The sequence below is a fragment of the Setaria italica genome, chromosome IV, assembly GCF_000263155.2.
Source record: "Setaria italica strain Yugu1 chromosome IV, Setaria_italica_v2.0, whole genome shotgun sequence".
NCBI lineage: Eukaryota > Viridiplantae > Streptophyta > Magnoliopsida > Poales > Poaceae > Setaria > Setaria italica.
The window spans coordinates 29340689-29366459 of record NC_028453.1 but is presented as its reverse complement, the minus strand read 5'-3'; the positions used below and the strand labels follow the sequence as shown (position 1 = coordinate 29366459).

The window sequence follows — 25771 nt, the reverse complement described above, 5'->3', positions numbered from 1 at the left end:
ACCCCTTGTAATTAGTCTTAAAGTTTATTTAGATAAGGTGTGGAAAGAATAACCCCTTGTAATTAGTCTTCCAAAACCAGAGAGTTCAGGACGGAAGTTATTGGCAAGAGACAGGTACTTTTGTTCCCGATTTACCGTGTGAACGTTCGTCAGAGCTTGGCTAGCTAGCTTTTTTACGTGAGTTAGCAGCTAGAAAGCTTATTCACAAACGATTCCATGGAACTTCCATGTAAAAGCACCATGCGCATCACCAGACCACCTTAATAATTTATGTATGCACGGCGAGCCCTAGCTCTGACGAGCAAAAGTCATCCCTTCTAGATTTCCAGACACCGAAATTTATGTACTCCAGAAATTCATCCCGGCCTAGTGCCACCAGCAGGGAAGAGAGATGAAAAGAAAAGACACCCCCAGAAAAGCCATCCTCATTGTTAAATTGGTGCTGGTGGTAGCATGGCTCACGATGTTAATTAAAGGGCATCTCGCCTTACATTACTTGATACTTGGGTAGGAACCTTCTCACGCGCGCTTTAGTTCCTTTCTGTAAGCATCATGTCCAATATGATTCTAAAAGCATTATAACATCATGCGATACGCTTGAGACCTTGACCATTATATTCTTCTCGCTGAGGTCTTGTAATAGCATCTCCCAATTGGGAGTACCTAACTGCCGCAACGGCGCTCAACTCGCACACTCTTCTCCGTGAAAATAAAAAGATCAACCAACCGAATTCAGTATACATAGTGTTTTAACTAAGGGCCTGTTTGGATACCCTGCGTTAAAATTTAACAAGTGTTAAAGTTTTAACACTCTCAAATAGAGTGCTAAAGTTTAACACATTGGGGTGTTTGGATGATGTGTTAAACTTTAACACCTTTGGTGGGAAATGACTCCATTGCCCCCTCATTTATGGCCGGCGGAGAGAGAGGGAGGAGAGAGAAGGGGTAACCTGGGAAAAAGTGGAGAGGGGGACCACTTTTAACACCTTTAGCAAGTTTTAACACCTCCTCCATGTGTTTATGAAAAATGGGGTGTTAAACTTTAACACCCCACTTTTAACACAAGTGTTTGGATAGGAAAGTGTTAAAAAGTGTTAAAAGTGGGGTGTTAAAAACTTTAACACCCCTTCCCAAACAGGGCCTAATAGTGCGCGGTCAACATAATACCTTTTTGTCCCTTCCGCTTTAAACCATGTTGATCATGCTATTCATGTGACAATATTCTACTACATGATTAGGAATTAGTCAGTACTACTAGCTAGCTAATTAAGTCCCGCAGTTGGAAGAAAAAAAAAGCAGGGATTTAATTTAGTTTATGACTGTTCATGATGCATGGGAAATTCAGAAAAATAGTAAGGGCCCTTTATTTGGCCCCTCATAGTTGTAAGCTGCAACATTCAAAAATGTGTCCCAAACTGTTGAGACTCCACTCGTATGGTTAACTTGTACTGCAAAGATTTTTTCTTATCATGAAAAATCGTTTGGGTGAAGTAGTAGCCATATTTGAAAGGACTACTACTTTTCTATCCAAACGAGGGAAGAAAATCCCATTTGTAGCTACTGGTGGTGTTACTGTGCTGCTGACCAAAATTGAAGTCATAGTAAGTTGAACAGTGCCCAAATCTGGCTTGGTGATGGTTACTGGATCCCAGCAATATACTTTCAGCAAAACGAGCTCGTAGATATAGCGGGAAAAAGAAAACGACGGGAACTAGATACAAGACGCCGTGGAAATTCTTAATGGGTCAGTGCATCTAGTAGTAGTAGCAGCTAGATTCCTGAATATAGACAAAGGAAAACCAGCCGTGTGCGGCAAATTATGGCCCGTAATCACTGAACTGTTGGGAACGCAAGCGAATCCATTCGCACATTGCTGAGACGAGCGCCATGCACGCACGTCCCCCAGCACCACCACATGACCACACGCGCAAGGTGACACGCACGGCGCCGCAGGCACAGAGCTATCCGGCCGGCCGGGACCCGGAATCCCGCACGGCGTTCCCGGGCGCTCGGTTGGGGGCTTGGGGCTCGGTTCCGCCCTCAGTGCTTCAGCCGAAACAGGCAAGACCCCGAGCCGGCCGCCGATGTCGGTGGGCCGGTGGCCAACCTGCTCCGAGCTTGCTCCCGCTGCTCTGCTCTCGGCCTCTCGCTCAGGGCCTCGGGGGCTCGGCTCTCGCACACCCACCCGGCCGACCCCGCACCCGCACCGCACCAGCGCGCCCCCCCAGCCACCTCTCTCTGCCAGGGCGCGTACCCGTGCCCACCTACCGCGCCGGTTTCCTGGGCGATGCCTGCACCCACCCACCGCGGTCCACTGAGGTCAACCGCGCCTGCCGCCGCAAGTCCACACCCCCTTCCCCCTTCCCCCTTCCGGCTTCCTCCCCGCCCACACCAACCCGGCCCAACACCATGCACATGAATCACACACAGTCACCACCGTCTTTTTTATCCGAAAAGCAAAGGCCCCCGTAGCAACGAAACCTGGTTAAAACACATCAGTTGCCAGCCAACCCACGTTAGTTTCCTCCCCGCGCGCGCCACCTGCACGCACCGCATATAAACCCGCGCTCCCTCTCTCTCGCCTGCCCACTCACTCCTCTCCCTCCCCTCCCCTCCCCTCCCTCTGTAACTACGCCACACGCAGGGAGAGATTCCAGAGGCTCGACTCGACCATGGAGCTCGCACGGCACCACCACCAACTGCCGCACTGACGTGCGTACGCAGCTCTAGCGGAGCCCATCCCGCAGCTTCGCGCGCGCACGTAACACCACCACCACCACCACCACCAGCCGTGTCTCTAGCGAGGCGAGAAGCACGAGAGCGGCGTGACCACCGCCGGGCCGCCGCGCCGGGAACACACAGCAGCCACCGGAGATCGATATGGAGAGCGCGATGGAGAAGGTATGGGAGTCGGGGCGGCGGATGAGCCGGAGCATCGGGCGGGGCATGGGCATGGAGGCGTGGGGCGTCGACGAGGCCTTCATGCCGCACCCGTGGGCGGGGTCCCGCGGGGGCAGCCGCGGGGGCCGGAGCGGCCGCGACGACGACGAGGAGGCGCTGCGCTGGGCCGCCATCGAGCGCCTCCCCACCTACAACCGCGTGCGCACCGCCATCCTCTCCTCCTCCACGGAGGCAGAGGCCAACGATGCCAAGCCCGGCGGCAAGCAGCAGTTCAAGGAGGTGGACGTGCGCAAGCTAGACGTCGGCGACCGCCAGGAGTTCATCGAGCGCGTCTTCCGCGTCGCCGACGAGGACAACCAGCGCTTCCTACAGAAGCTCCGCAACCGCATCGACAGGTGCCCCCTCCCTCACTTCTTGTGTTGCTTTCCTTTCTCTTCATCGCCGTCGCAGGTGAATAATAATCGATCGATAGCACAGTTGAGAGTTGAGACACACTTTTCGGAATTAGATCGATGGGCGCGCGTGCACAACAGGCCACTGACGCACAGTTCAGTTGCTTGCTCTGCAGGCTGCCAACACAAACCACACACACAAAAAAAGATCGCATTTAATTTAAAATTTTCCTATGGCCATAAGCACGAGTGTTGTCTTCGATAAGTAGGTAGTCAAACGTACAATCGGAGAGGGACCTTCAGTCTGTCCGTCCTTCCAATTCCAAGAGTGTACGCACTCAAAACAGCACGTTTGCAAAAAAACAAAAAGAAAAAGGAAAAGGAAAACAAAGAATCAATGAACATTTATATGTCATGTACCCTTTTTGAAATATGGAAGCAATCTTTGGTTCATTCAAACTACTTTTTCTACCATGTTTTCAGAAAGAAACTACCTTTTGCTCTTTCTTTCTCGGTTCTAATGTGTTGGCTAGAATATGGTTCCTCCTCCTTTATGCATATATCCATCTAGAAGACTAGAACATTGTCCTTGAGGTAACCAGCACCCACCATGAATAGACTGATGGGGTGTCGCTAGTAGAAACGACAGATGGCCCTCCCTTTCTGCCCCTTAATTTCCATTGCAATTGCTTGGCTTTGAGGGGCAATTAGGCTACCTGTTGAGTGCTTGTGTCACAAGGCCACTGCAGTTGAACAAACCCAAATAGCCAGCCGTTGTACTGAAACCAAACTATAGTGGGGCCTTTCAGAAACAAAAAAAAAAAGGAAAAAACTATACATAGTGGAGCCTTGTTAATGAGGTCATCCACCACATGTCCATGACGAGGTTTCTCACGGATCAATTGATGGAGAGTATTCATTATGTTTGTAGCCTACACATACTACTGTTGGTTCTATATTTTTTGGGACTAAACATGACATTTTTTATGGAAGGAGCACTACCAAGTTAGGACCAGCACACTAGTTTAATTTTTTTTAAAAAAAAGAATTATAAAGCGTGCACTTTGGATGTGATGATTCCAAAACAACAGGTTCAGTCTGCCTCTGGTCCCAAAAGGTTTGCTTAAAAGTTGACATCCAAACCTCTACAGAGCAGCAGCTAGCTTACTCCAACAATGATGCAACCCAACCCCAATCATTTCCGTCTCCACATAAAAGTTATTCGATGAAATTTTGCTGAATCTGTACATGAACCAATAAGGCATTTTTGCTCAATTATCTCGGGAAACTAATTAATTGAAAAAAAACAAATGCTGCAGGGTGGGCATCGAGCTGCCGACGGTGGAGGTGCGGTTCGAGCAGCTGACGGTGGAGGCCAAGTGCCATGTGGGCAGCCGCGCGCTGCCGACGCTGATCAACACGGCGCGCAACATCGCGGAGGGCGCCCTGGGCCTCTGCGGCATCCGGCTGGGGAGGCAGGCCACGCTGACCATCCTCAAGGACGTCTCCGGCGTGGTCCGGCCGTCGCGGATGACGCTGCTGCTCGGCCCGCCGTCCTCGGGGAAGACGACGCTGCTGCTCGCCCTCGCCGGCAAGCTGGACCCGACGCTCCGGTGCGCCGGCGAGGTCACGTACAACGGGTTCGCGCTGGACGAGTTCGTGCCCCAGAAGACGGCGGCGTACATCAGCCAGACCGACGTGCACGTCGGCGAGATGACGGTCAAGGAGACGCTCGACTTCTCAGCCAGGTGCCAGGGCGTCGGCACAAAATACGGTACGCATTGCATTGCTTGGCTTTCCAACCTTCGTTAATCAATCGTGAAGAACACACAATCATTGAAGAAGAATTAACCATGATGATCGAGCAGATCTTATGACCGAGTTGACGAGGAGGGAGAAGGAGGCAGGCATCCGGCCGGAGCCTGAAGTCGACCTCTTCATGAAGGTAGGGTCCGGGCACAGAAGAATATGGGCTAGTGTATTGTTATTATCAGCATGCACAAAGATTGTCGCGGCAAAACATGAATTAGGAAACTGACATGAAGAAGCTGCAAAATTTAGTTGCGGCGTTCAAATCATGGTCCCAAATTCCGTTCCCAACAAGTGGGACATCTCCTACCTCAAACCACGGAATCTGCTCCTCTGTAAACGACGAAAACATGTTGTTATCACTAACAAAATGTAATTTTCAGAGCTAATGTCATCTGGCCCCAGTAAGTGCTAAGTGGGACACCATACGAAGTACTTTAGTGCCAGGAGCCCAGGAGACATAACATCAAACTACATCATGCGAAATAGCACCCAACTCTGCTTTGTTTTGTAGTCTACGTTTTCTTTTGTGCACATGTACTGATTATTCATCATGTTTATACCAGGCCACTTCAATGGAAGGAGTGCAGAGCAGTCTCCAAACGGATTACACTCTCAGGGTAAGAGCCCTGTAGCTCTGTAAACTTTTTTTTTTCTATCTTGCATTACTCTACTTTTTTGAGCATCTATTTTCATCGACGAAAGTTACCGAAAGAGAGCAAAGCCTGGGGACATAAGTCCACAATGAAAAGTTTTCTTTTGACGATGCAAGGACCTCTGGGTTGAGCGCTTCAATATCAGATAGTAACTTTTTGGGTTCAATATCTTCCAGAAGATAAAAAGAACCAAGAATTACTTTCTCCGCACACTCCAAATTTGACAGCACCATTGACCACTGAGCCATTGACACAAGACTCCAACGACGACATTTACTAGTTCACCCAAAAGCCGCCCTTTGTCCACAGCAACAACCCAATGCTGCTTCCAGTAGCCAATCACGGGCAAAAGACGGTAGAGACGTCAGACATGGCCGCATACGGCGCACGCGAAAACAGGTATGATCTTGTGGATCGTGGTGCCATGATTAGGTGAACGAGAAGATAGGAAGGGGAGCATTTTTCCAGGAAGAATCCATCACCAAGTCCACTACTCTGACACACACCACCGAGTAGTTGAGGCTGAGGCTGAACCAGGGTCCAGGGATAACTACTGGTCAGTGGGTTGGTTTGCTCACTCCTGAATCTTTTGACCACTAAACCCAAGCCAAGCCATCTCCTTGACCTGCTTGGGGGACACATTCTCCATTCCTGGTGGGGTCTTGCCGCAAGCAGCTCTGGATGCAGGGGGTTGGTGCACCAACCTGGCCTCACGGCGATGGAGCGCTGGCGTCACCAGATCGTCCCACCTGACGTGTTCATCGAAATGCCCAGCCAGAGGTTTCCACCTTTTCTTAGCTTTGCCATCGGCACAGTTTGCATGGTCAGGGCGGATGGACGGTTGGTGAGGTTTGAAAAAAGGGGTTTTCGCGGGTAACAGTCGCTTTCGAGACGTTAACTGAGTAGTTTGACACCGGCTAATGGCGCTCTACCAGTGTCATCAGATGTGTAACTGCCTTGATCGCGATGGGATGTCTCACTGCCTGTCTGGGTTGTTCTTGGGTGCAGATACTGGGGCTGGACATCTGCGCTGACACCATCGTCGGTGACCAGATGCAGCGAGGGATCTCCGGAGGCCAGAAGAAGCGTGTCACCACAGGTAAATATTTGTTAACTGCTTTGCTCAGCGTTATGTCATGCTCACTGCACGTTGATGTTGAGAAAAAGGGGTGGGGCTGGTAAGGTTGTCTCTTTCTTTCTGGTTTGAACTTTATAGTGTGATGGGCGCAGCGCAGATGCCTGAATCGACATCGAATTTGGATTTATGCGAAAATTAGAAGCTGTTGGGAGTTTAATCATGTAATTTTCCTGAAAGAAACTCGAAAGTCTCAAGCGTATGGCATTCCTAGAAGACTGAAACCTGGCTGACAGCGCAATTCTAGTGTCACATCTTGTAGTTCCAACAAATAAAAATAAAAGATCCTGTGCTTTTGTGCCGTGCCTTTGAGGTCCACACATCAAATACATGGGCATTTGATCGGAATGCAGCAGTTTGTGACGCTGCATCTTGTGGTTCGGGCTTTCCATGGTTGTTGGATGATCACTTATCCAAACAGTAACCACTCCTTTTCTCTTCAAGAGTACAAGAGAAAGCATACTACTCCGTACAATACAATTCTAGTGTACATGTCATGATTCTGGCATAGTGACATGATAAGAGTTTCTAGTCTTCTCGTTGGCAACCTATTCTGTAGAAATTACTGCATTGTAGGGTTAGATGAGTGAATGTAATATATAATAGTTCTAAAATGATTAAAAACGAACAGGACAAAATCTGACAGAAAATTACTGTAGTGCCACTGATTACAGAGGAGCCCTAATGGATGCAGTAGTTGTGCCTGCGCTAAGTGATAAATTTTTTATGAACATTTTTTTAATAATAAACTTTGCTATTTTGTAATGCAGGAGAGATGATTGTTGGCCCAACCAAGGTGCTATTCATGGATGAGATATCAACCGGATTGGACAGTTCCACCACATTCCAAATCGTCAAATGTCTCCAGCAAATTGTGCACCTGGGCGAGGCCACCATCCTCATGTCCCTCCTTCAGCCTGCCCCTGAGACCTTCGACCTATTCGATGACATCATCCTACTGTCAGAAGGCCAAATTGTTTACCAGGGACCTCGCGAATACGTTCTCGAGTTCTTTGAATCCTGTGGATTCCGCTGCCCTGAGCGCAAGGGTACTGCAGACTTTCTTCAGGAGGTAGCATTCAGCACTTGTCTAGTAATCACTTGCTATGTCTCTGAAAGTTCCAGTTTAAGAATTGCACGAGAACCTTTTCTTTGTCTACTTTTCAGGTGACATCAAGGAAGGATCAGGAGCAGTACTGGGCTGACAAGCAGAGGCCTTACAGATACATTTCGGTCCCAGAATTTGCACAGCGGTTTAAACGGTTCCACGTCGGGCTCCAGCTAGAGAACCACCTCTCACTGCCGTTTGACAAGAGCCGTTGCCATCAAGCTGCTCTTGTATTCTCAAAACATTCGGTGTCAACCATAGAACTTCTCAAGGCATCCTTTGACAAGGAGTGGCTCCTTATCAAGCGCAATTCATTTGTGTACATCTTCAAGACTATACAGGTAAGCAGACTTCTTTTGCAAGTCTCACTCGTGCCACTGCTCAAAAGTCCCAATGCTATTGACTGACATTCATTGTCTGTCTGTGTCAACTCTGAAGCTCATCATTGTAGCCCTCATCTCGTCAACGGTGTTTCTAAGGACCCACATGCATCAAAGGAATGTAGATGATGGCTTTGTCTACATTGGAGCACTACTCTTTAGTCTGATAGTCAATATGTTCAATGGTTTTGCGGAGCTCTCTTTGGCCATAACAAGGTTACCAGTGTTCTACAAGCACAGGGACCTCCTCTTTTACCCTGCTTGGGTCTTCACACTACCAAATGTCGTTCTCAGAATCCCATTCTCCATAATTGAATCTATAGTCTGGGTTCTTGTCACATACTACACCATAGGGTTTGCTCCAGAGGCTGACAGGTACAAAAAATAGTTGTCCTTCTCTTTTTACTACTTTATATTCCAGGAACCACAGTTTATAACTGTAAATTGTGGTATTTGCGTGCAGGTTTTTCAAGCACTTGCTGCTCGTGTTTTTGATCCAGCAGATGGCAGGTGGGCTTTTTAGAGCAACCGCCGGACTTTGCAGATCCATGATCATTGCTCACACTGGTGGAGCACTATCTCTTCTTATCTTCTTTGTTCTTGGAGGCTTTCTCCTGCCAAAAGGTCCATTACTTGTCTTTTTCCCTTTTCACTCACACTTTTCTATAGATCAATATTTTAGCCTTGCTGACTAGTTCTTTCTACAGATTTCATCCCTAAATGGTGGATCTGGGGCTATTGGGTTTCACCTTTAATGTATGGATTTAATGCTCTAGCAGTCAATGAATTCTATGCTCCTCGGTGGATGAACAAGTTCGTACTGGTAAGCTCACTACTATGCTGAATTTTCACTAGTTTACAAATATATATTTTTGTTGACAAGGTGTTTGTGCTGATGTTTATAGGACCAAAGTGGTGTTCCGAAAAGACTAGGTGTATCTATGCTTGAAGGCGCCAACATCTTTGTTGACAAAAACTGGTACTGGATCGGAGCAGCAGCTCTCTTGGGTTTCACCATCTTCTTCAATATACTTTTCACACTGTCACTCATGTATCTGAACCGTAAGTGCCTAAACTATAATCTTAATTCCTTGTTGGTCATCCTTAAAATAAAAACTTGCTGGTGATAGTTTTTGTGTCGATATCTAATTCACCTATTCTTTAATCGTCAGCTCTCGGCAAGCCACAAGCTGTTATATCAGAAGAAACTGCAGAGGAGGCGGAAGGCAATGGGCATCGGACAGTAAGAAATGGCAGCACAAAATCAAGGGACGGTGGTCATAGCAGTAAGCAACTCTGACAAAAGTCATAGCTTACAAGTGAAGCTGAAAAACAAATGACAATTTCTAATCTGAGGTTTAATTATTACAGAGGAAATGAAGGAGATGAGACTGAGTGCGCGTCTGAGCAACTCTTCATCAAATGGGATTTCACGAATCATGTCCGTTGGCAGCAATGAAGCTGCTCCAAGAAGAGGAATGGTTCTTCCATTCAACCCTCTTGCCATGTCTTTTGATAATGTGAACTACTATGTCGACATGCCTGCGGTGAGTTCACCTTCATCTATTCTCACCAGTTTTTCCTGTCCCATTTCTCACCATCCTGAATGCGCTTTTACGTTCGAACATGGAAAATTGATATTGAATTCTATTGTTTGCCCAGGAAATGAAACAACAAGGAGTGCAGGATAACAGGCTCCAATTATTGCGTGAGGTTACGGGGTCATTCAGGCCTGGAGTGCTAACAGCACTTATGGGTGTCAGTGGAGCTGGAAAGACTACTCTTATGGATGTCTTGGCTGGAAGAAAGACTGGGGGTTATATTGAAGGTGATATCAGAATTGCTGGCTATCCCAAGAACCAAGCCACATTTGCAAGGATTTCTGGTTACTGCGAGCAAAATGATATCCATTCTCCTCAGGTCACAGTTAGGGAATCTTTGATATATTCTGCCTTCTTGCGCCTTCCTGAAATGATTGGAGATCAAGAAATCACTGATGATATCAAGATTGTAAGTCATGTCCTTTTCCCATCCTGACACTATTCTTTTATTTGCTTGATATCTTTGCTTGGAAGATAAAATGTCTGCTAGTAAGATAAATGGACTAAGAAGTTTGTATTCTTTGTTGTCACTAGGACCTCTTAGTTTGAGTTTTGAAAGATATGACAAGAAACAGTGCAAATAATAACATTTTTTATTTGTTTTTAAAGTAAATTACACATCGCACTTTACCAAACTCACATATAACATATCTCAATGGTTGCAGCAATTTGTGGATGAAGTTATGGAACTAGTGGAGCTCGACAATCTGAAGGATGCTTTAGTTGGCCTACCGGGAATCACAGGGCTTTCAACAGAGCAAAGGAAAAGGTTAACGATAGCTGTGGAGCTCGTCGCCAACCCATCGATCATCTTCATGGATGAACCAACATCAGGCCTTGATGCAAGAGCTGCCGCAATTGTCATGCGAACAGTGCGAAACACAGTTGACACTGGACGGACAGTGGTTTGCACAATCCATCAGCCAAGCATTGACATCTTTGAGGCTTTTGATGAGGTGGGTATGAGTAGCATTTACAAGTTGTTCCACCTTTTAAACTATTGGATGTTAACCTGAGCTCTTTTGTGCAGTTGCTATTGCTGAAAAGAGGAGGCCAGGTGATCTACTCTGGACAATTGGGTCGCAACTCCCAGAAAATGGTTGAGTATTTTGAGGTAAATAAAGCTCCATGTCGCGCAAAAAATTATTTTTGCATAAGTAAATTTAAAGCAAGGGTGAAAATAAAAAATTAAAGTGAAATATCTAATCTGCTGTTCAATTATGCAACTAGGCGATTCCTGGAGTACCTAAAATCAAAGATAAGTACAATCCTGCGACATGGATGCTCGAAGTCAGTTCAATTGCTGCTGAAGTGCGACTAAAGATGGATTTTGCTGAGTACTACAAAACATCAGATCTGTACAAGTAAATGATAGCTATGCTCCCATTTTTTAAAAAACATATGTTGCCTTTATTCTCGGCTAGCTGTGTATGCAGTATGTTTTCAGGTTCAATAACTGATTCCTTGTGCAATTCGATGTTATTTTTTCCAGGCAAAACAAGGTACAGGTGAACCGGCTGAGTCAACCAGAGCCAGGAACATCAGATCTTTATTTCGCCACACAGTACTCTCAATCCATAATAGGACAGTTCAAAGCCTGCCTCTGGAAACAGTGGCTGACCTATTGGCGCAGCCCGGATTACAACCTTGTTAGATTTTTCTTCACTTTGTTTGTTGCCTTGCTGCTCGGCTCCATTTTTTGGAGGATAGGCACCAAAATGTAAATTTTCTAACTCTCTTCATCTTTGATCGTTTTGTTCCTAACTTACTAGCATCTGAAAGTGTTGATGCTTTCTATTGCAGGGGAGATGCAAACACTCTCAGGATTGTTATGGGAGGAATGTACACAGCTGTGATGTTTGTTGGTATCAACAATTGCTCAACCGTGCAGCCAATTGTTTCAATTGAGAGGACAGTTTTCTACCGAGAGAGGGCTGCTGGGATGTACTCTGCATTGCCCTATGCCATTGCTCAGGTAAAGAAACACCATAGAACTATTATAAAACACAGTGATAGGTATTATTCGCTCTCTAGAGTCACTCAAATTTTGCTTTTGCAGGTTGTCATGGAGATCCCCTATGTGTTTGTCCAAACAACTTACTACACCCTTATCATATACGCCATGATGAGCTTACAATGGACTGCTGCCAAGTTCTTCTGGTTCTTCTTCATTTCCTACTTCTCCTTCCTCTACTTCACCTTCTATGGCATGATGACTGTCTCAATCTCACCGAACCATGAGGTTGCAGCCATCTTTGCCGCAGCTTTCTATTCGCTCTTCAACCTCTTCTCAGGCTTCTTCATTCCAAGACCGGTTAGTTGTCTCTTCAATCAAACAATTCCTGCCATCCTTTTCTGTAGTATTACAAAAGCTGATTTTTTTTCTCCACTCTTGTTTCAGAGAATTCCCAGATGGTGGATCTGGTACTACTGGATTTGCCCACTGGCATGGACTGTTTATGGGCTCATAGTGACACAATACGGAGACCTGGAAGAGGAAATCTCAGTCCCCGGTGGAGAAAAACAGACAATCAGTTACTACGTAACACATCATTTTGGATACCACAGGAATTTTATGCCAGTTGTTGCGCCGGTCCTTGTGCTCTTTCCAGTGTTCTTCGCATTCATGTACGCAGTCTGCATCAAGAAGTTGAACTTCCAGCAAAGATAGGACCAAAATCTGGCAGCAAAGCTCTTGAGATTATTGAAAGAACATATCCTTTTCTCCTTCCATTTTTGGTTACTTATGTATTGTCAGTGTACATAGGGCGTAGTTTGGGTATTCCACGCATAGCCAAATGTGGCGAGGTCCTACACGGCATTCTAGCCATTTAACCATGGAACATTACAAGAGCGCAATTATTAGTAGAATTTGTTCATGCCCTATTTATTCACTGGGACTTTTTTTATCTAACAAAGTCTCAAGGGCAAGCATGATAAAGCTTTGTAAATGGTGAATTTTTTTTTCGTTACTCTAAAGTCAAGGGCAAGAATGAAGGCTGGGATTTATAGTACTCTTTCTATAATGGAAAAATATCTGGCTTAGCCTCTAGAAAAAAATCAGTCCAAACTTATTACAAGGTGATAGCCATCAAGCTGCGAGCATCATGCATCCATGAGGAGGAACTATGACAAAAGCAAGCATAAAACCTTCATAGTTGAATGGGAGACATTGGAAAAATCTATTGGAGAATCTACATCCATGAGAGGCGAAAATCTGCCTGAATGTTGTTTCCAACGTACAAGACATGCTAAAACCACCATCTCCTTGTCTTATTCACTGCGGTGCAGTAAGAAAGAATTATAGATGCTGAGCAGTACTTGAACAGTAATATAATCTGTTTGGATGATTTGAGAAAGTATGCAGCGGTAAACAGTTTACACCTGTATTTTACTGTGCACAAGAAAAAACAGTGAAAAACTTTTCCCCTGTAAATTGGTGTTTGGGTACTCCAAAAACAAAACCACACTATATTTATATCAGCACATAACCTATGGAATCAGAACAATACTCTTCGAACCAGAGATAGGGAGGATGGGCAGGGTGGTGACGTGCTGTGCATCACCGGCTACTTTGAGAATGGGTTTTCAGAAAGCTGTTCGACACTCGACAGGAGACTGTAACCACCCTAGGCTCACCGGCGAGATCAAGCCGGGAATGTGAGCAAGCACAGAGCAATCAGGAGGAGGATAAGATCTCAGGAGGAGCGCCGGTGAACGCCGCCGGAAACCCCGGTTCAGCTTTACTGAATTCGCAAGACAGAAAATGTTCGATGCCTGAAACGCTACAGCAGTAACAGCACTGGCCTATATGAACAAAGCGCACACGGGCACGCAGGGCCCACAAAGTCATACACATACTTAAAATGTACTCACTCAAATACGCCTTCCGTCACCGCTGGCGCCATCTTCGGCTTCAGGCCCTTCCTTTTCCTTCTCTCCTCCAGTGGTGACAGAGACACACAAGAGATCAGAGATATGAGCATACTACTTCCAGCTTCCCTTATGCTCGATGTCCGGATTAGATCACAAATCATCCAAGCTCTCAAATTTGTCTAGATTGAAGATGTACAAGCATCAAATTGGAGCCAACATAGAAGAAATTTCAGATGAGAGTCCAAATTTGAGTTGAAACAGTTGGAACTCAAAATTGAATAACAAAACAAGATGCAATCCATTCGCATCTCTTCTCAACAAATCCCACAACCACCGAACCTAAACCCCACGTAGTGAGAGAGGGGGGAAGGCAAAAGAGAGACAGCCGCCATGAACGATCTCGTTGGTGATGGCGACTAACCTGGAAGGGGTGAGGCAATGGGATCTAGCTCATGGAGACGAGTTGTATCAAGGAGGAGCGCCGGTGCTCGAGGCACGGGAAGGATGGAGGCGAAGGGCCGCGCGGCGCCACGTCGGGCGATGCGAGATGGAGGCCGAGGAAGACGACGCCGCGAGTAGTATTGAGGAAGATTAATATGCATCCATTGTTTACAGGTGTTGAAAGTAGAGGATCAACTTTGTTTTCGTTTGGATTTCTGGCAATGCATCCAGATAGAAGTACTACTACGGTAATACTAAAAATAACAGTGAATCTATAGTGATACTAAAGTTTTTGTTTGCTAAAAAAGATTTGTAAAACCACTAATGATTAAATTCCTATGAAAATAGAATGGAGGGGGTACTTTTGTTAAAAAAAAGTAGTATCACTTCTTTTCAACAATCAATGAAGATTTATTCCCTCTTTCAACAAATCAACAAAGCTTTTTCTACCCTTACATATGTACAAGAAAAATTTACATAATCACTACACAGAAAAGAGAATATCTCTCTTTCATCAAAAAGGGGAAAAACTACTATCCAACAGAATCATCTTCTCCAATGAATCCAAATTTCATCAACGGTTAGGAAAAGCAGAGGGCATCATCGATGAGCAGCCATAAATAATAGATATTATCTGAGTGCTGTACAAAACATAAAACTAGTGCTGGAACACATTGATCAAACTTGAGCTATGTCCATCTCTTTGTAGTATTTGACGTTCTTGGTGCAGATATTGCTTGTGTCGATGACGTTCTCGCAGCTGACACTGCACAAAAAGAATTCATAATATTTTATATGTTTTTAATAATGCATAGTAAGTCTTACCTAACATTCTAACTCAGAATAGATATAAATCCCACTAATTTGCATTAGTAAAAAAATGATACACTACAGCCAGTTCATCCAAAACTAAGCCACAGAGCAAAGCCAGTGGTGGGTAATGTACCCATACTGCATCAGTTGGTAAATTGCCTTAGCACACTGCCTTGTTAGAAGGGTTTAACTTCTTTTCTACACTTGAACCTACACTAGTTTCATTTAATCAGATCAAAACTTTTTGGAACTGAGTTACTACAGTACACGCTGCTACAGGTTCCCCATGGGTAACCGTCATGTATTGGAGTAACTAGTAAGCAAAGGTCAAGGGAGCACCATGACTTATCAAGCAATTACTGATTTAGCTTACTCCTAGGGTAACTTTATTAGTGACCCAAGCTTTATCTCGTTTTCCCTTTTATAAAAATAATACTATAAATTGGTGTTTCTGTTTGCAACATGGAAGTGAAACTTGTTGGAAAATCATATAAAAATAAGTAGCAGCACCTTGGCATCCTCCTTTACTTGAACAAATAATCCACTAGTTTTAACTCTCGATGGTATTTTGCTTAACTTGGGGGCATATTCAGTGTTGTACAAATGATATATTTAAATAGTAGATCTTCAGACATGATAGTGGAGTGTCACATATCTCATTAATTTTTTTCCACATGTGTTCTTATCCGAATTATGGAGATTTTCAGTTCATGTTTTAGATATTCAGATTATTCTCAGGCATGGGAAAAAATTTTAATGCAAGGCATATTTTTGAACTTTGCCGCAATCATTGCCTTAATGATGCTTATGCAGGAACAGAAATTCAGTTCCATGAATCCAAAGAAAATATGGTTGGCACTGGAGCTTACATGGAGATCTAGGAGCTGGAGGATCTCTTAGTTTAGGCCATAATGAAGTTTGAGCTGGTTTTGGTGCTGTTGTCCTCTGGACTCGAGTGGCCACCTTAGACCTGTATGAGGAAGATTATGTGCTTATAAATAAAAAAAATTAAGACAAATGGCCAACCAAATCCAATCTCAACACCCAATGCTCCTACTAAATGCTAATTATATGCAGATTGAAAAGAAATGATAGTTGTAACTCGCAAGGAAACATATTTGCATCATGAAACCATGATTGTAGGAATTTTCACTATAGATAAATGGAGAGCACTTACAAACGATCATTTGGAGTTTTTGGTGCCTTCTCTTTCTCTTTCAGGGTGCTAGATGTTTTTTCCTGCTCTGGGAAGAGTGTCAACTCAACTATACTGCCTACTGAAACATCAGTCTCTGTGCCCATGGAAAGACCACTATCTGATATATCACTTAACCTCTCCTCTGATTCAGCATAGCCAAAGCAAGCAAGCTCAGGGTCAGCAGAATTCTGACTCATCTCACCTAAAGAGATCTTAGGAAGTCCCATAATGCCCCTCTGTGGTTGGATATCATCAACAGACTGCATAGAACCAGATTCAGAGTGCCTGTCACTGATATCAGAGAAGTTATCAGCATCAGAGCCAGCCCTACTGCCAATGTTCATTGCTTTTCCACCAGACGCCGTTCTTCGGTGTTTGATTCTGCTCCCTAAAGAAGATATGCCCGGGGAGGAGGATGAATGTTTCAATGGGGAATCAGCACGTTTCACTGTCCTGGCCCTTGGAGTTTGTGTCTTGAGTAGTTGTAATCTGTTTATTTCCTCATCTTTCTTTGCAATTTTATCTTTGAGCAGTGAAAGCTGCAGGGTGGAAAGGACATTAGAAATCAAATGATGTCTGAAAGTGCTGGTGAGAGGAATGGTGTTGCAGTTCTGCTTTCAGTTCAGAACAAGAAAAAACTCTAATTATGTCACGTCCGGAGGTAAATCTTATTGCTAAATGATCATTGTATACAGATGAAGTATAGTAGACTAGTAGTGTATTAGAGAATAAACAATTGTAATCTATATCTACTTCCTTGGTACGAATAACAAAGAGATGGGCAAAAGGAAAACAGAGCTTTCTCACCTGTTCCATAAATTCTCTGATATCTTTGCCCTCTTTATTCGCCTTTGCAGCACCTAGTTCCACTCCAGAAACCCTTTCAGCGAACTTTAAAGTACTTAGAGTCTCTGAATAAGATGAGACATCTGGGTTGATCTGCACAAACATCAAGGTTTTTGCATGGCCACCTGCAGATGAAAACTTTTGGGTAAGTAACAACATAACATGGAGGACAATGATATATAGAACAACCAGCAGCAGTAATCACCCAAAGAAGTTTGCAGGACTTGTGTAAGTTTGCTGTTCCGGTACGGTACATGTGCATTCTTCTGTGATAAAGAAAATATGACATCTCCAAGAGCGGACAGAGATTTGTTAATGTGCTGTGCTTCTTTGAGTCTATCTCCTGTAACAGCAGAACGGTCCACTCTCTCACTACCAGCAAGATCAACGAGATGTAGTGCGCCGCGCAAAGTAGCTCCAGTTTTCAAATCTAAACCTCGAATGTGTATGGTAACAACACTGCAGAATTAATCAAATTAGTCTTCGTTTTAAAAATAACCATAAGGAAAACATAACTGGATTATGGAGTATGAAAATTTACCTGTGAGATCTGCTGCTTCTTTCATTCAATGCTGTTGAACCCACAGCTCTGTTTGCAAGTCCCATTCTCATTAACTGAATAACATCAGACATTGAGCTAACAGGATGCAATGTTGCATCAGGAACAGCAAGCCCATTGGGTTGGCTGGCATTCAAAATCCCTAGTGTGTGCAAGTTAAAGGAAAAGTTCAATGTTCTTATAAACTGTTTCATTTGTAAACATGCAAATGATTTGAGGGGATATGTTATTACAAGGCATGTAGATAGCCAATTGTTCCATCATGGATGGTAAAAGGATGCCCAACTAATTTTCAAGTTTCTACATACGTTCATTTGAACTGAATCAACTGAACTAGTTCAAAGCCAGGCCTAGGGTCCAGTTGCATGTATACTTATCACATTGGAAGAGAAAATGAAGATGTATAACAAATAAATGTGAGTACTCAGAGGGGGGCAAAGGATATTTCTTCTCTGGACCATTGCTGCAAAGAAGATCACGGATTTGTTCATTGTATATCTCAATCATTTGAACACTAAATTCATACATGATTGTATCCCCACGATTATGTGAAATGTGGAACAGGTCATTCAAAGCTCTGTAATTAACACCCCATTCCTTCTCGGTTGCATTTTCAGGTCCAGTCTGAGATAGTTCAACAAAGAAAATGGTACCATGAATACATTATAGCTGAAGAGAAAACGTTCATTCTCTGAAAGAAGCTAATTATATGAAGAATTTTATATGCAGTGATTCATACCATTGTGTACGTTTTTCCTGATCCAGTTTGACCATATGCAAAAATGCAAACATTATAGCCATCAAGAACTGATCTGATAAGGGGTTGAATGTCCTTGAAAACCTCATCTTTAAAAGGAAAAAAAATAAGGCAGATATTTTATGTTAGTGCTCCAAAAGTATGATCCTTACCTATAATACAATAAAGTCATCAATATCTAACGCAAAGGGACATCACGTTGATCACATTTTCATATGTACCTTGAGAAGCAGTGGGGCCAAGAACTTTGTTGAATTTGAATGACTTGCTCCCTTCATTTCCTTTTCGTGTGGGATTTGCAATAATGAGTTCACCATCATCACCAACATATTCAATTGTAGTAGATTTCCTATCCTCCCCGGGAAGAAAAGGTCTTATCCGGCAATGAACTCTTATGTTTCCTGGTTAAGAAATAAGCAACCTAAAAATCTATACAGTTAAGGAGATGAATATACCCAAAAAAATATTTTTGTTCACAGTCACCTTTTAGCTCCTGAATCTCATTGAACAATTTTCTATTTTCTTCAAGAGCAGCATGATAATTTTCAGCATCATTTATCAGTACATTAAGACTTTGTCCTGCAGAGTTGGTACGGTTATGCAAGTTATAAATGCCAATTATTAAGTGTATGCAATGAGGAATAAAATCACTAGTTGTGCTCATTCATACCAAGGCCACTAATTTCTTCACACCATCTTTTCTGGCAGTTTTGGATTTCATGCCTAATGGAAACAGAAGACAACCTCAAATCCTGATAGGGGAGAAGTTTTAATTTAATTATTATGTCTTACAAGAAACACCGAGAACAACTAATTTAACCGTCACTACCTGGACACTCTGTATTTGCAGACCTACAAATTGGTTCACCATGATTTCCTTCTGCTCCCAACTTTCGATTCTTGATTTTAACGATTCCTCAAAATCGCTTGCTCTCATTCTAGAATCTTCGAGCATTAGCTCTACTGCTTTTATCCTCTGTTCGAACTCCTCATTTGCCTGCAAAGCTCTAGTCTCCAGTTCTTGAATACGTCTGTTATGAGATTTTCCTGCTTCTGCAAGCTCTTGCCTGAGTTTTGATATTATAATGTCACTATTATCCTTGTCCTTTAGAAGCTTAAGCATGTCTTCCTTCACTGACTTTAACATGCTCTGGCTCTCTTCATATGATGATTTCATGGTTTCTAATTCGAGCTTTAGTTTCATAATTGTATGATTACTTTCTTCTTTTTCCTTCATCATCCTAAATATTTTATCATCATATGTCATTGATTTAGCTGCATGTACATCTGCTGATTGATCTTTGTCATCCACTTTGCCGTTCTTCAAGGTACCAATATCTTCCTTCTCCTTAATCAGCGTAACTATTTCTTCCTTCTCTTTCATCAGTCTAATTATTTCTTCCTTATCTTTCAAGAGCCTAGCCATATCTTCCTTATCCTTTGTCAATCTAGTTACATCTTCCTTGTCCTTCATCGAGCTTGGCATATCTTTGTCAACCAATCTTCGTTCTTCACCTTTGCTTTTGTCCATCTAAAGAATGAAAAGAATTAATCAATATTCACACAAAGGAGGCTTAAGTTAAACCATGCCATTGTTTGGGAAAACTTGATCTTGTGGTGCCTTTAAGCTGATTCTTCCTGAACTATCAATGCTTATTTGGTTACAAGCCCTTTTACAGAATTTAGATCAACACAAAATTGTAAAGCAAACAGTAGCAAAAGTTCAATTAAATATATGCAGAGGACAGTAAAATGAACAAGTAACCAGTTTTTGGACAAGAAACAAACCTTCATGACATAATCTGCAGCAACCTGAAAAATAATTTAAGAAACTATATAAGAAAGAGACATATTGTTCATGTTAGGTGTCAAATATAAACCGAAACTTATGTTGCAACGTACATTTGCTTTTCCATTTGTTGCATTCGAGTGTATTTGTGTTTGTCCACTCATCCCGCTTGCAAGTGCTTCTAATACTCTTATCCTTGATTTATATTTCTCTTCACGTGCTCTCATAAGGTTATTTTGCTGAATACAAGTAACAATTACGACAGGAATAATCTGAAAATTAATTATAAAATAGTGCTCCTTACATTTCTTATGTGTTCTGCTTGAGTAGAAATGCGTCGTTCAATCTCCAGTATTACCTTTCTCAACAAGCAAGTGATGTGCTGCGCAAGGAACAGTATCTTTTTATTCAAGAGGGCAAAAGATACTATAAAACAAAATGTACCAAAGGCTTCGAGTATGAACAGAAACAACTAACTGCATTGCTTTTGAGTAGCCTACATAAGGAATTTCTCCATTCTTATTCTCAATGATCTCGTCAAGGATGCTATTCACAAAACTCAGAAGTGACTGGGTAGGAGCGTTCTGCAAAATTGGTTCCATGATACAAAGAATAAAAAAGATATTGTGCTGACATGATTATCTAAGTACATTTAAAAAATGAGTACTATAATGCCCTTACATCCAAGTTGGTGGATTTCATCATCTCCAAAATTTTAGAAGTAGGCACATCAGAATAAACTCCATGTCTCAGATGGAAGACTTCATGGAAATTGTGCCCGGCATGCCTTGAAATAGAAGATAGTTCAGGCCGTGACATCGGAGATGATGGTTCTACAATAAAAAAAATAAAGAATTTTCAACTGATAAGTGACCTGCTTTACATCTTAAGGCTCCATTGCAAGGACTAAGTATCAGTAACTGTATGCATTTAATTATGTGCATATTTCTTTAAAATTTCAGAACTAATGGGATAACCCTATTTAGTTTTGTCTGTAGCCCCTTGAACTGCTGAAAGCTTTGGCATGTGCAGCGCCACCGGCTGTATCGAAACCTACATTAGACTAACTAACCAGTGTGTGTTCTTACTCCTTAATTATTGATTGATTTTTCCATGGATTACAATTGTATGGCTAATGGTTTCGAGCACACCACTACCTTGCGGTGCAACAAACTTATCGATTTTCATCTTCTTAATACAAAGATGCGCACCTCTCCTACGCATTCTCGAAAAAAAAATTGACATGTAGAGAAAATCTCACCTGATGGACCTGGACTTTTGGAGACCTTTTGTAGGTTCCCTCTCGCTTGTTTACTCTCTTCTCCGAACCCAGAGTTCTGTGTACTATGACCATTTTCCCTTATGGAAAACTCCATGCTTGGCATCCTACCGTTTTCTTCAAGGCTACAGTGCAAGCCTTCCCCAACATGGGAGCCAAACCGATCCCTTAGTGCAAGAAGACAGACAATCACAGCTGACATTGGGCCCTAGATGAATGCCAATAATGTGAAGGAATGAGGGCAGGTAGATAATTTTTTATATTGCAGAGAGGTGGCAATATTGCAGAACTGACAAATATTGCCAGAACATCACCATAGTAATCGAATATGCATCACATTGGAACATGGCTGAAGTGGATATCTGGATATCATAAAAACCCATCATTGAACAAATGATTGTTTACATCTTTGTTACATTTTTTGTAGTCCAGAGCAAATTGCTACTCACTACGGACTTGCCATCGATTTTATTACAACTTGAGCTTCATAAAATAATTAATGTAATAAAACTTATGTGAAATGTTGGAATGGATATGTCGATGTCCCAAAATTTTCATACGGTCTGTCATTTGGATAACGTGCACCATGCTACCGTGCTAGTGGAGTCACATGTCATAAGTTTGAGGAATAGTGAAATTTTCTGTTTCTGAATTGGAAGCTAGCACATGCCGCACCCAGCACCCAGTACCGGTTTAAGCAGAAAAGGACGAGATTAACGTGTCATCTGGCCAATCAACAAACTGAAGAGTAATCACAAGCATCGGCCACCTACAGCGAAAGCAGAGTCCAAGCTTCTCCGATTTGAAACGCTACCGCACAGCACCCGGAGTTCCAAAATGTTGTCAGACACGCAAGTCACAACTAAACCTCAACTGCTTTTTTAATTGTTTTTGGAATAGTAGCTACTGAACCCAAGCAGATGCAGTTGATGGTCTAAGGGAGAATCGAACGCGTACCCTGTCGAGGTCGGAGGCGGCGAAGGTGGGCAGGCCCATCCGCTCCACGGCCGCCAGGAACCTCGCCACATCGGTCCCCCCAGCCGCCGCCGCCGCCGCCGAGGCTCCGCCCTGCAGCAGCGACTACGATCAGTCGATCATGACCTGACAAACCCAAAATGGAGCCGCGCGCGCGCCCTCGCGCGGAGCAGGGCGATCGGCGACGTCCTACCTCGTCGGGAGTCGAAGCAGCAGGGGCGAGCGTGCGGAGCGCCGCGGCGAGGAGCGCGCCGTCGACGAGCGCGGCCCGGAGGTCGTGATCGGACGCGCGCGGCGGGGGCAACGGCAGCCCCTCGCCCGCCAGCAGCGACCGCAGCCACGCGACCGCCTCCGATCGCCGCCGCCGCTCCTCCCGGCTCTCCGCTGCGAACAAACAGACATTGAAAAAAAAAGTTAACGATCCGCGGTAAGCGCCGCGCCGGGTGACAGCAACTTGGTGAAGGCTGCAGGGTAGAGGGGTTTACGCGACTCGGCGGCGGCGGCGACGGACATGGGGGGAATCGGGCGAGCCCGAAGGAAGGGTGCCGCCGGGAGGTACGGTGGTGGAATCGGATTGAGAGGCCGGAGACGGAGGTGTTTGACCCACCCGGGAGGAGGAGGCGACCGGACGGGGAGGCGAAGCGCGCGCGGGAGGTGGGGACGATCGAGAAGACGTGGGCGAGTGGGCGACGTGCGGAGGGAGTCAGGGAGGGTGGTGGGAACGGGATGGTGTGCTCTTGAGCTGGCTACTACTGGGGTTGGGCAGAACTAGAGTGGTGCGCGGAGACTGGAGACCATGGAGCTCCTCCCAAATACTCACAAGTCTCTCATGTTCATCCGCAACTTTCCGTTAAAAGAATGAACAAAATATTTGTAATTAATTTGTTCGGGGAGGCTTTCGGAAGTCTACTTACACATCAAGCTGATGCGAAAAAGAAAGGCAGCAGCACCGAAAGTCCGTGGCTGGACGGCGGTGGTTGAAGAACGACTGACAGCGGCAGCAACCGCCACACCGGCTCATTTCACTATCAAACAGGATCACGTCGGACTCGGCCCCGCCCTTCAACTTCCCAGCGACTCGCCACCGTCAGAATCAGGCGAGCATCAGTTCTTCAGCTTAATGTTCACAATATTCAGATTAGCCGCAGGCCTCCCTCTTGTTTGGACTGAGTTCAGACTTCAGATAACATTTTACTGCATGGCTTCCTTTTCTTTTTGTTTGGGGCGAATTCAGACTTTAGGGCTACTTCCTTCATGTCCTGACAGAGTATTGCCAATTAAAGAATCAGAGTAATTTTCTAGTCGATCGCTTCCACACGACGCATCGTTATCCTTGCTGGCAGCTCATCAAGTGAGCTTCATAAAAAAGAAGCTCATCAAGTGCAAAGATTAGCACGTCACGGAGACGGGCATGCCTTTTCTAAACCCGCGGCCATCAATTGACCATACACGCATGTATGGAAACGGAAGCCCATTCCGTCGCCGGGAAGGCACCGTGTTTAGTCGTCTACACGCGCCGCTGTTTAATGGAGTCATCAGCCGGGAAGAGACGACATCAGCTAGAGGAGCCGGTAGCGGTAGTGGCCATCACGCACGTACGGCATCGGTTGGTAATGCACCCTGTCCTGCTCGGAGTTTCTGCGTGGCGTCGAGGCCGAGCACGTCGCCCGTTCAATTGAAAACTCTTGTGGCCTGTGGGTGTTGAGCTGTTGGTCTTTGGAAAATGAACTGATCAAGCGGATTAAATCGATGGATAATGTAATGCTAGCTCGGGGCAGGCATAGCCTTACCTGCCTTTTATGATTTTATCAGCAAGCTAAGCTTGCATAAGTCTGACCAGCTCAAGCAATTGTTGCCAAGATTTTAGGACCATGTCCCTAAAATAAAGAAAAAGGAAGTATGTGGTGGGCTTCTTTTGCTTGGGCTCTTGTGTTTGGACGCAACCACTCGAGGCCCAAAAGTCTGAATTGGAGCAAGTAAGAGACCCACATGTGGTCATCGAGGAGAGGAGGAGGCTTGGACCCAACCAAATAGAAAGAAGTTTAGCCAATCACCACAAGTCCAAATCAGCCATTCCGGCCTTTTCGTGGCCCATTAAGGGCACTAGTGTTTCCAGTAGTTGTCGCGATTTGCAAACGAGCCTGCAGCCTGCAGGCTATTGGGAATTTGACAACGATTTAGTTGGAACATGGAAACAAACAAACTCTTCATAATCTTTCAAACGGGTCAAAAAACAAGTGTCCAATAACACATCTATGTCACTGCCTCGTGGAAGTAAGGCTAGAGTAGTGCTTCAACTGAAACTTGTGGAGTAAACAGTGACCGTCATTCGTAGCGAAGTCTTGAGGATCCCTACATAGTACATATTCTTCTGAAAAAGGCTGCATCTTTCTTTCTCACAAGGAAGCTTCTCTGTTGGTCTACACCCTGCCAAACGCAGCAATTGTAGTACAAATACCTCGTGAAGGTCATGCGGAAGTGCAAAACCTTTTCAGTGCAAAAGGCCCACAGGAATACAAAATAGTACCTCATAAAACTTTGCGCAAAGTGCACAGATATTTCAGTGCAACTGCAAGAGTGCTACAAGATACTACTTGCTGCACATAGTCAATGTTTCAGTTACTGTAAAAGGGCAGCAACTTGCTGAACCTTGCAATAATATACTTTGCAGAAAGTGCAACGATATATATCATTGCAAAAGCCCTGAACGCATATCTGATGATCTTCCTATTCCCTACACGGTACTCCATACTCCATAGCCAATCCTCAGTTACTTCATTCATCAACTTGCAACTTGAATACACAAAGAACAAAGGAAACTATGAGAAGGACACCAGTGAGCAAGAGCATGCATTCAGACCTATCCGTCCCCCAATTAGGCCACAAGCAAGCATGCTCTCCAAAGGCAAAGCTGATTAAAGCAGGATATACCAAGATTCAAAGATCAAAAGAGCCCTAATTAAATATAATACCCTCGACGCTATGCTTGCCATGTATGCCCAGTTGCCCCCAAACCAGCGGCAACCGCACTGGATCACGTCTCTGGTAAGCGCATTCTAGGGTCCGTGTATACCAACACTGGTTAAAGGACACCGACTGATCAACTTTTAAAAAATATATCTCCTACTCATGGATCACAGGTTTCTGTACTTAGGTAAGAGTGCTAATTAGTGGCTTGATTAATTAGTGTTTTGTGTGCTTTCACCTTTGCGATGCGAGTTAATTACTCTGAAAGAGGGGAGAAATTGGGGTTCAG

At 44.3% G+C, this 25771-nt stretch overlaps 2 protein-coding genes across 4 annotated transcripts; one reads left to right on the top strand and one right to left on the bottom strand.

Annotated features, from left to right (window-relative positions):
* The first annotated feature begins 2581 nt into the window (after positions 1 to 2581).
* On the top strand, positions 2582 to 13018 carry LOC101762569 (ABC transporter G family member 42). The gene is made up of 21 exons (XM_004965543.4): positions 2582 to 3296; positions 4613 to 5067; positions 5162 to 5238; positions 5669 to 5722; positions 6767 to 6857; positions 7664 to 7965; positions 8061 to 8342; positions 8440 to 8756; positions 8845 to 9005; positions 9089 to 9204; positions 9287 to 9443; positions 9554 to 9667; positions 9753 to 9928; positions 10044 to 10391; positions 10648 to 10938; positions 11013 to 11096; positions 11213 to 11346; positions 11475 to 11702; positions 11786 to 11957; positions 12042 to 12296; positions 12384 to 13018. The coding sequence occupies exons 1-21, from the start codon at positions 2881 to 2883 to the stop codon at positions 12651 to 12653; spliced, it is 4500 nt and encodes a 1499-aa protein (XP_004965600.1). The 5' UTR covers positions 2582 to 2880; the 3' UTR covers positions 12654 to 13018.
* Positions 13019 to 14686: 1668 nt separating this feature from the next.
* LOC101761613 (kinesin-like protein KIN-14M) lies at positions 14687 to 23339 on the bottom strand. 3 transcript variants are annotated; one of them, XM_012845694.2, is made up of 21 exons: positions 23001 to 23339; positions 22709 to 22899; positions 22498 to 22608; positions 21523 to 21748; positions 20943 to 21094; positions 20762 to 20845; positions 20566 to 20643; positions 20375 to 20500; positions 20261 to 20284; positions 19302 to 20003; positions 19143 to 19224; positions 18956 to 19051; positions 18694 to 18873; positions 18455 to 18561; positions 18161 to 18339; positions 17698 to 17862; positions 17362 to 17615; positions 17118 to 17281; positions 16290 to 16849; positions 15982 to 16082; positions 14687 to 15065 (listed from the first exon to the last, which is right to left on the bottom strand). In XM_012845694.2, the coding sequence occupies exons 1-21, from the start codon at positions 23026 to 23028 to the stop codon at positions 14989 to 14991; spliced, it is 3687 nt and encodes a 1228-aa protein (XP_012701148.2). In that variant the 5' UTR covers positions 23029 to 23339; the 3' UTR covers positions 14687 to 14988. The 3 variants fall into 3 exon arrangements, with proteins under 3 accessions (XP_012701148.2, XP_012701149.1, XP_014660629.1); XM_012845695.2 differs by lacking the exons at positions 21523 to 21748; positions 22709 to 22899; positions 23001 to 23339 and having other exon boundaries at positions 22498 to 22600; XM_014805143.2 differs by lacking the exons at positions 22498 to 22608; positions 22709 to 22899; positions 23001 to 23339 and having other exon boundaries at positions 20943 to 21048; positions 21523 to 21650.
* Between the last annotated feature and the right edge of the window lie 2432 nt (positions 23340 to 25771).

Bases quoted from the DNA above. Each gene is read 5' to 3' on its own strand.
- LOC101762569 (XM_004965543.4), top strand. From the start codon at position 2,881: ATGGAGAGCGCGATGGAGAAGGTATGGGAGTCGGGGCGGCGGATGAGC. The intron at 6,858-7,663 runs GTAAATATTTGT...TTTGTAATGCAG, and splicing joins GAAGAAGCGTGTCACCACAG to GAGAGATGATTGTTGGCCCA. The intron at 7,966-8,060 runs GTAGCATTCAGC...TCTACTTTTCAG, and splicing joins CTGCAGACTTTCTTCAGGAG to GTGACATCAAGGAAGGATCA.
- LOC101761613 (XM_012845694.2), bottom strand. From the start codon at position 23,028: ATGTCCGTCGCCGCCGCCGCCGAGTCGC. The intron at 20,644-20,761 runs GTAGGCTACTCA...TTCCTTGCGCAG, and splicing joins AGAATGGAGAAATTCCTTAT to CACATCACTTGCTTGTTGAG. The intron at 20,285-20,374 runs GTACGTTGCAAC...ATTATTTTTCAG, and splicing joins CAACAAATGGAAAAGCAAAT to GTTGCTGCAGATTATGTCAT.